General features: G+C 40.5%; 1 protein-coding gene across 2 annotated transcripts; it reads right to left on the bottom strand.

The window, feature by feature from the left end:
* Positions 1 to 3,073: 3,073 nt before the first annotated feature.
* On the bottom strand, positions 3,074 to 9,117 carry LOC120572855 (Fc receptor-like protein 5). Of its 2 annotated transcripts, XM_039822355.1 has the most exons (5): positions 9,000 to 9,106; positions 8,349 to 8,384; positions 7,526 to 7,789; positions 5,045 to 5,287; positions 3,074 to 3,319 (listed from the first exon to the last, which is right to left on the bottom strand). In XM_039822355.1, exons 1-5 carry the CDS (start codon positions 9,028 to 9,030, stop codon positions 3,216 to 3,218), a joined length of 678 nt encoding a protein of 225 aa, XP_039678289.1. In that variant the 5' UTR covers positions 9,031 to 9,106; the 3' UTR covers positions 3,074 to 3,215. The 2 variants fall into 2 exon arrangements, with proteins under 2 accessions (XP_039678289.1, XP_039678288.1); XM_039822354.1 differs by lacking the exon at positions 3,074 to 3,319 and having other exon boundaries at positions 4,818 to 5,287; positions 9,000 to 9,117.
* Positions 9,118 to 9,629: the final 512 nt, after the last annotated feature.

The raw sequence follows: 9,629 nt of genomic DNA, 5'->3' as shown, positions 1-9,629 counted from the left end.
ACAAAGCGTTGTCTTCTTCATTGCCACCTATGGCGAGGAAAAAGATTGTACCTAAACAATGACCAATGATTACCAAATTTCTCTCTCATATTGCTCCTCATAACCACTGAAAACTGTCAAACAATCTAACCAGAAATGTGGTGATGATTGACCGTTGTTTAGGTACATTAAACCACGTTAAGCTTTTTCACGTTAGGACTTAATAAGCCTATGAGAACCATGGGGAGTCAACCCACAGCCGCTCTGCTGCCCTGCTGAAAATGTGAAGCAGAAACGCCTCAGATGTCAGATAGTATCCATAATAATTGGACTTTGGGTTTGATTTTTTTCAGTGGTTATGAGGAGCAATATGAGAGAGAAATTTGGTGATGATTGATTGTTGTTTAGGTACATTAATTTAATTTACATTAATTAATTTTCCTAAGCTCTATTGAAGCAGACACGCTTTCAGATAACGTCCATATCCTACTAATTGGACTTTGGGTTCGATTTTTTGACAGTTTTCAGTGGTTATGAGGAGCAATATAAGAGATTAATTTAGCAATCATTGTTTACGTACATTAAACCACGTTTTTATTCATCCGTAAGCTACAGTACAGCGTCTTTCAAAACATGACCTGCACTTCTAGAAATGTAATTCCTGATGAGTCTCTGTCCCCAGCACATTTCAAACCAAACTGATGCCCATGGGGAGAGGGACAGAGGGAGGGGAGACACTTCAACAGCGCGGCGCTGCACTTCTAGTGACACAAGGCATGTTATGGTTGAGATTGCTGTTATAGCCTCATTTAACTCAGGGGAAAAATGTTAAAAAGACAACAAAGTTTGCTTAACTTATTCAAATACGCTGGCCAGTCGGATCCCAAACGAGCAAAAAACGTTTCTGCCGATCAAGAATGCGGAGACCACTGTGTTTTTATTTTTTATTTAATAGTCCGATTGATAATTGCTGCTTGTAAAAACGATTGTTGCAGTGTAATTTTTATTTTTTTACATTTCACACCGATGCAGTCCATGTTCTGAAATAAATAACATTGCCCTGATGTACACAAAGCTTTGTTAAGGTATTTTTAGTCAGAGAAGCTACTAGGCAGTGTAATTTTTATTTTTTTGTTCAGTTACTTCCAACCCCTGTTTTGAGTCGCCGGATCCACCCCCCCTCTGCGCTCCGGGACCTCCCACTTTACAAATTAAGCACTGGACATACTTGATAGGTTTTACAGTTGTCTGTAGTAGTAGTCTATAGTATTTACTGTACTTAAGTAGAATTTGTAGCTACTTTTACTTAGTGAGTATTTCCATTTTCTGCTCCTTCCTACTTGTACTCAACTCCATCTCAGAGACAAGCTATGTACTTTTTACTGCACTGCATTAATGTGACAGCTTTAGTTACTTTACAGATTCAGATTTTTTTCTTCTTCTACTACTGTATGTTAAACAGAATCCAGCAGGCTGACTCGTCACCATAAGAGGCTTTTTTAATTAATTTTAATTATCATCTTGAATCTGTGTCAGATGTAACCAATAAAAATGGTTTCAACAGGATTCCTTATTCTCTGCACTATTAACATCAAAAGGTGGAGAGTGATGTTTCAGCACCTCCCGGCTTTTTGTGTGTGTGTGTGTGTGTGTGTGTGTGTGTGTGTGTGTGTGCATATAGTCACTTCCAGGTAAAGCAGATCTCGCAGCTACTGTGTATTACTCTACAAGTCAAAAGTCTTAGAGCATTTAGATACTTGATATCGATCTTTAAAATGATTTCGCGTATACATGATTGTACAATTGTATATAATTAGTTTGCCACAACAATCTCTTGCATTCCAAAAAACAATTGCTCAAAGCACAAAAAAGTTAAAAAAAACTTGTGTCAAGCAGTTGCACTCAAACATTTTAATTCACAAGTAAAAGTGCCCTAGGGGAGGGCATGCACAGGGGATAACCACACTTGTGGTCCAACTAGCCCTGAGCTATGACTTCTGCAACCACTCCCCATTATTACAATTAAAGTACTTTGAACAATCATGAAGCCTAACATGTGTGCTAATGGAACAGAGCACCTAGTTTAACAAAAATCGTGAGCTGGATTACTTTTCAATCAAGATTACAACCTTTGCTTTCTGCTAAACTGTTAACTATATTGCATTTTCATTCTTTTGAAAAAAATATGTCTTTCATGTATTTTTTAAATGCTGTTTTATTGTTTTGTTATATGACATGTTTTAATGTGAAGCACATTGAGTCTGCCTCGTGTATGAAATGTGTTTTTATAAATAAATGAGGCAAGTCAAAGCAAGATAACTTGTTCTTTGTATTCATTTTGATATGTCTGTAACCGTGTTGTTGGTGCTGCTGCCTGTCCCGGCCAGGCCACTCTCATTCACAGCTCATTCACTCAAGAACTGTATTTCCAATAGATCTTAAAGAAATCCTGATAGTGGGGAATGTATATCATTTAGTTGACTACAGAAATGGCTTCAGAAGGAAAAATCAGCATTAAATAACTCTATGCATCTATGTCTCAGGTGTGTTTGTCTTCTATTACTCCATAGTGATTTGTCAACAAACCTCCCTGACAGCTTTATTCAGTGTAACTTGGCAAGCAGCCAGCATCAAATCATGATCAGAAACAGCTCAGGGAAAACAAAAAACACTCGCACAGAGAGAAGTTATTTGATTTGATCTTAGATCGGTATTTAACAGCCGCTACGCTGCGTTCCATAGCCGCCACCGCCTCTGTATGTTTGGGCAGCCCAGGAGGGCCTATTTTATTGTAAAATCATTAGTTATTAATAAAACTCTATGTTCTTCCACTCTCCGTCAGGCCAAACAACACCCCTTTGCTGTGATACATTCACAACATAGCACATCCTGTCAAGCGCTATTGCTTAAATATACTGTGGTGGTGACCTAGTTTTCTCAGGAAACACACACGACAACAACAGATCTCAAAGACAGGCAGAGGATGTCATTCTGTGAGACACACAACCAATCCAACAAGCACCATTCCTCTCCATCTGACTGGACACACACTATATGAATCTGACTCCAGAACAGCAGAGACTTCAGGCAAAACTACGGAAACAAACTTTATTGAAAATATTCCGTACATTACATATGTGGCAGTGGCTGTCAGTATAGGAGAAATTTTAACTCAAAGCAATGACTTTTGTATTGAACATGTTTAAATCATCTTCCAGATGTAACAATAGTTCCGTTCAGATGTGATGCACAGTGCTGACCGCCTTGATGCCACCACAGACAGGCAAAATCTTCTGAGCTTGGATGGGTGCTCTTACCATGGAGCTGGGTTGGTTTTTTCCTGTCAGAAGAGTCAATATACATTTTATAAACAGTTTCAAAAGAAGTGAAAGCAAAAAACTACGGTGTCAATTTTAATCTAGTCTATGTCCACGAAGTTCCACTTCCGAAGTTGCTCCGTTGCCGCTGGATATTCCTCCATTTGCCCTTTTTTCGACAGAATATCCGTTACCGGCACCGGAGCAATCCCTGAAGTGGAATGTCAAGGATATAGACATGATGTTCCACTTTCGGGATTGCTCAGTTGCCCCTGGAAATTCTGCCGCATGTCCCTAATTTCAGCCGGATATCCGTCCCCTTCCTCTTTTTTTGTGTAGGCTTTCTAAACTCCGGTGGATTTGTGAGGACTATGGTTAACTGCTCCTCAGATCTCTGCAGGGTAAATCCAGACAGCTAGCTAGACTATCTGTCCAATCTTAATTTTCTGTTGCACGACATGTTCCACCAAAACAAGTTCATTCTGAGACTATTTTGCAGAGGCACCGTGACTTCGTCCGGGGCCTAGACTCACAGACGATTGTGATTGGTTTAAAGAAATGCCAATAAACCAGAGCACTTTTTTCTCCCATCCCAGAATGCTGTGTGGACTAGTCAGACCCTACTCCGCAGCGCTGTGGAGGAAGGTCTGGCAATGCAACACTAATTTTAACCCCATTTCTGCCAGTCTAGTATAGACTGTACTGGTTAAAGTTTTGCCCAGTACCTACGAGCATCAAATACATTTGATCACTAATCACAAACAAAACATCTTGACGCATTTTTAGTGTTATTTATATTATTTCCATTGGGCTATTCAGACAAAGTAATGTGTAGTTATTTTGACCCACTATTATTTTGTATATACGATACAGATATTTAAATTTCTTTTGGGTCACCAATTAAAACCAAAAATGTTATGTTTCTCTAAAACAGTGTTCCATTAAGACAAAACAAGCTTTTTACAACTTTTACCTTTAAATTGACACCAATTAGTGATAAAACTGCAAAGGAAAACATATGACATGTAAGTTTAAAAAAAAGACATTAAAGGTCCCATATTGTAAAAATTCATTCCATGTCTTTTTTTGATTATAAAGTAGGTTGAGGTTTTATAGAGCTTAACAGCGACTGCCACTTTTCGAAGGGCAGTGATAACCCCATTCAAGATCCCCAATTCTCTAGTTTTATTACAGTAAATGCTTTTATAAAGAGTGTTCAGCCTGGAACCATGAATCATGAAGATTAAACATTTGATTTGGTGCTGACAAGTCAAAGCAACAAGACTGTGTAAAGAGACTATCATAGACTTCAATGGTAGCAGCTCGCTATAGCCGTTTTATAGGATTTGGGGGTGCGTTAAACATTTCCATGGTAACAGAGAGCTACACCAATCATTGATTCTCATGTAGTATGTACCTGGCACGCTAGTAACCTGACCCAGGTTGGTTAGGGGGTATATAACTCTACGTGATATAGTCACAGTAATGTTGTACCATACTTTGTTGTTAAATTGATTGATACCTGTTGTTTTAATTTAAAGACAACATGATGAAAGTAGAGATGCCGTCGGGACAGAACACAACAAGGTGGAGGGGGTCTGAGGCAAGGGGCGGAGCTGAGCCTGAGGAAGGGGGCGGCAGCGAGCTCGAGGGAGGGCTTTTGGTCGTAGGTTTCTCTGTAGAGAGAATCAGCTGGCAGGTGAATATCTGGATGAATGAACTCCTGAAATCAAAGGTAACCTCCTCACCTGTGACAGAGACCCAGCTGGGTGGAGACTCTCCAACATTGCTGATGAAACACTTGTAGAGGCCTTCATCAGACCTGGAAACATGGTGGATGGTCATGTGACCTGAAGGCTCAGTCCTGATGAAGGAGCCATCTTTATAGAAATCAGCTGGGAGGTTGGAGGGCTTCTTTGTTTTACAGGTCAGAGTGAGGTCTTCTCCCTCCATCACAGGGAGGACAGGACTCTGCAGGATCACTGGTCCACCTCAACACAGAGACAAACTACAGCATGTCATCCATTCACACACAGCATCAATACTAGTCTTGCATAGCCAGCTCTATCTTCACAGCACTGTGTAAAGTCTGGCTACACCGTGTACACAGGGAGTCGTATGAAATTGTAAGCAGTAGTTAGGAGTTGTAGGAAGTCATAAGGAGTGATATGGGAGTTGTTGGCACTTCCAGTCAAGGTGGTGTCACATGAGAGTTGTTAGGATCATAGGTGGTCGTTGACCCGGTTGTCATGAGAGTCATCTGAGTCAAGGTGTCGAGGTCTTTTCAGCGAGGGAGGGAGCTCAGGACTGCAGTCCACAAATGACAACAAGGTGGGTCAACGATACACCTGTGATCCTAACAATTCCAAGGACGACTCCCAACGGCTCCTTACGACCTTCCTCTACTCCCATGTGACTCGATGACCCTTAAAGTGACACAACACACAAGAGATTAAATATCTGGGATTCCCCACTAGTCAGTCTGAACTGAAGTCTCTTGGATAGGAGAAGACATGTCTTCAAGAAGTTCTGCAAGACCAGTTGCTGTCTCATTTATAAAACTGTGCGTAGGATCCTTACAATAAGTGTATGTAAGCCCAAAAGCCCAAAATGGCGTACGCCGAAAAAAATTCAGATTCATAAAACCATGTATACGCACACCTGTAAGCAATGTTCCCTTTATAAATCAGAGATTACCTACAAGTGTGCGTACGTGGATCAGCCTCTTATCCCGCCCTGTACACGCCCATTTTAACCATAAATAGTATGTAAAGCACCTCATGAATGCTGATCAGTATATGAATGACACTGGCAGTGGTTACACCAAATCATGATGACTGGCGGAGAAAAAACAAAAAAAATCTCATTGTCAATCTTAATCTATTTTCGGCCTGTTCTTGCACAGTGTAGGGAAACCTGATCTATAACTACATTTATTAATAATACGTCTAAAACGGCAGGCATTACGGCACTCGGGGACAGCTTTGACATAATATTTATTAAAAAACCTTAGCTGCCGGACATTTCCCTCTGGAAACAGCCGGTTGCCCCCAGAGTGGCGAGCACCTGTTTTTGGACCGGGACTGATCGGTTCTGGCGCATTTCCCTACTGGACCCAGTTCAGTACATAGATCCAGGAGCTTAGCTTAAGGGAATCTAAATTGGCATATTAGCCAGTCATCGTCATGGTCCCTGAAGTCTCTTTTTGTCCTGATTCTTCCATTAGCGTAGTCCTCCTGCAGGGCCAGTAGTGCCATCATGCAGCATTACACATGGGGGTTACCGCAGTAGTTATACTCTGTGTTTACAACAATTTGTGATTGTTAACACCTTGCCAACACAGCATCAACTAGTGGTATCCCTCACTCTGAGATACAATTTGAAGACAAAAGAAAATGTAATGTAAACACACTTTTCTTCATGCAGGTTTTGTCACAAACAGTATTAAAGTTAGGACTGATAACGAGGACATTAAGGGTAACGATTGCGCAAGAGCTTAACGGCTGTATTTACAGACTTTAAAAGTTGATGATATATGCACAGTTTTAAAGACAGATATTTAGTTATTTAAACTTTGTTTTGCCGTTAGCTAATGCTAAGCTGTATTTGATACTATTCTGTATTCCATTCAGTCAGGTCATCCCCTACTCCTGTGCTCCGTAGTGGACAATGTGACGGCGAGACAGCGCCGATTAAACATTAAGAAGACATTTTTATTTAAGATTTGAGTTGGAGGTGTTTATGGAACAAGTATCACTCAGTAAAATAATAAAGCAAATAATACTGCTGGATTTAATCTTCATGGTAACGTGGATGATATGGAGTGAAAAAATGTGCTAGAGGCATCAGTTCTTGAAAATATTATGAGTTATCATTATTCCCATTTAATTTTTGCAGTCTGACTTCAGTTCACCACCTCACCATCTGCGTCGCCAATTCCTATTTTGTCTCAAAAAATGTGCGTACGCATGGGTCAGAGTTTGCGTGGAGGACCACACACTCTCTCCTGAAAGACCAGTTGCCTTTACTTATTACAGAGGATGTAAACATATTCTTTGTAAATCTTTACAATAAAAAAAAATAAACCAAGTTTCTTCAATACTCGCTATTTTTAGCTTGTAGCAGGCTAGCTCGAAGTTTACTGTTTCCCGGAGTGCAGATTGAGAACAACAACACATAGAGAGTGGAAGGTGAGGGACATCCGGAAATAATCCTGAAAATGTACTTACCAGTGATAGTGATGTTGATGCTGTTACTGGCCGCTCCCTCTCTGGACTCACACCAGTAAACTCCACTCTCCACTGGGTCCATGTAGCTGATGATACAGGAGAAACCAGTAGGTCTTCCCCAGTCAGGTCCACACTGAGTCCTGGTTTCTCTGTTTGTGTTCCTCCTCAGAGTCCATCCAGCAGAGCAGTCGTCCTCCTCACAGCTCAGAGAGACAGACTGTCCTTCAAACGTCTGAGAGCTGCTGGGACTCCCAGTCAGAGAGACTGGAGGGAGGAGGGTTTAGAAAACACAAAATTACTTCTGGAAGAAAGACTGGAGCCCAAACTTGTTTGTGTGGAGACTGAAGACAGATTTCACATGTCTAAAATATCTCATAGCTGCTTTATTTGAAGTCCCATTAGAAATTGGTCATTAGGATAACTTGTTAACTCACTCCAGTCCAGTCCTTATAAAAAAGGTACACTTACTTTCTCTGACAACCTGCCTCCCTGACTGACATGAGATGAAGCTGATTGATCGGCTGAGGGCTGAACATGTTGTGTACTGACTCTATAGTTTGTATTTGTAGAGAGAATTTAGGGGTTTTCCTCATTTCATTTCACTACACTCTGTTATCACAGCAGCGTCTAGTAGACAGTAGAGGATCTGCGGCTCACTTCAGCTCTGACACATTCAGCTGAGAAAAGTGCTGATGGTGTTTGTGTCCTATATAATGTGATCAACGTAACTTCTAATGTCATGCGTCCTCAGGTTGAACTCTACTATCAGGGTTTCTCAGACTGAATCAGGGAGTTTCAGATGTAATAGAAGACGTTTACTCACCTTGGTTTGTGGTGCTGCTCAGCAGTGAGGTCAGAACTGAAGAGAAATGAACCTCAGGTTAGTTTGAGCTTTTACTGCAGACAGAAAGAACAAATGTGAGCTCAGAGAAGATGGAGTCCATGATGCTAAATGGCCAGCCTTTTGTTTTTAATGAGAACTTTAACAGAACAAACATAACAGCAAAGAACACAGCTCCTTTGAGTTAGTACAAATCCTGCGACTTGGACAATTTTTTAAATGCTTTAAAAATATCTAGCAATAGGTGCCAGGATAGCTCAGTTGGTAGAGCGGGCACCTATGTGTGGAGGTTTACTCCTCGATGAAGTGGGCCAGGGTCCGACTCTGACCTGCAGCCCTCTGCTGTGTGTCATTCACCCCCCTTTCTCCCCCTACCATGTCTTCAGCCAACACTGCAGCTCAGTCCTGACATTAACCCTTAAACATTTTCTAAACATATTGAACTGTTAAATAATGTGTTAGTTACATCTTACTCGCTTACACCTCTTACACCTTTCTTTTTTGTTTTGCTCACAATGATCAGTAAACTGTAAGTTATGATATCTGAAGTTTTCCAGCTGATATATACCGCTTTCATTCTTCTCTGCACGGCAATATAAGGTCGAAAATTAGAAAAGAACAGAGTGTACTTACAGATCAGCCATTGCAGAGATGTTCGTGCCATCGTACCTGTTGGTGATGTGACACCGAGCACTTTGAATGCTAGACTCAGAGCTGCTAAAACCACACATTTCCTGCTTTAATGTCTGGTTTCCTCTGCAGTAGACAGGAAACTACATCCATAGAGATAAACATTGTTGTTTGTGATCAGATATTCTTAAAGAGGATTATTTCCATATGTGTTTATTTGTGATTGTGGTTATTTCTCTGAAGTTACAGACATGAAGGGAAAGAGGTCTTTCTGTCCTGTCCTCAGGTAGAGATACAAAATTCAGAGTTATAAAAACAAACTTTTCCTGGCCCAAGTTTCTCTCTAGTGTCTTAAATAAATAAAGTTTTTGTCATGATATTTTCCTGAACTAGTAAGATAGATGGCGCAACTGTATTGTCAGTTAACACTGAAATTCATATTGCAACCTTAGGCAGTTCCGTTTCAGAAATGAACATACAGTTACACATAAGACCCTTTTCTTGGACATACAAACGACAAACATATCCCAATAAAGTGCTCATATTATTTGTTTAACTTTGTCACTGGCATCAGTTTGTTTAGTAAAAATAACATGTACTGTATTTGGTGGATAGAAAGCATTCAGTCATAGT

Source organism: Perca fluviatilis, chromosome 14, assembly GCF_010015445.1.
Source record: "Perca fluviatilis chromosome 14, GENO_Pfluv_1.0, whole genome shotgun sequence".
Classification (NCBI taxonomy): Eukaryota; Metazoa; Chordata; class Actinopteri; order Perciformes; family Percidae; genus Perca; species Perca fluviatilis.
This window is presented reverse-complemented; position numbering and strand designations above follow the sequence as displayed.

What these genes read in the sequence shown, in the direction of transcription:
- LOC120572855 (XM_039822354.1), bottom strand. Translation starts at nt 9,030, where the DNA reads ATGGCACGAACATCTCTGCAATGGCTGATCT. An exon ending in GAGCAGCACCACAAACCAAG is followed by an intron (nt 7,790 to 8,348) that starts GTGAGTAAACGT and finishes TCCTCCCTCCAG; the next exon opens with TCTCTCTGACTGGGAGTCCC. An exon ending in CATCAACATCACTATCACTG is followed by an intron (nt 5,288 to 7,525) that starts GTAAGTACATTT and finishes CTCTGTGTTGAG; the next exon opens with GTGGACCAGTGATCCTGCAG.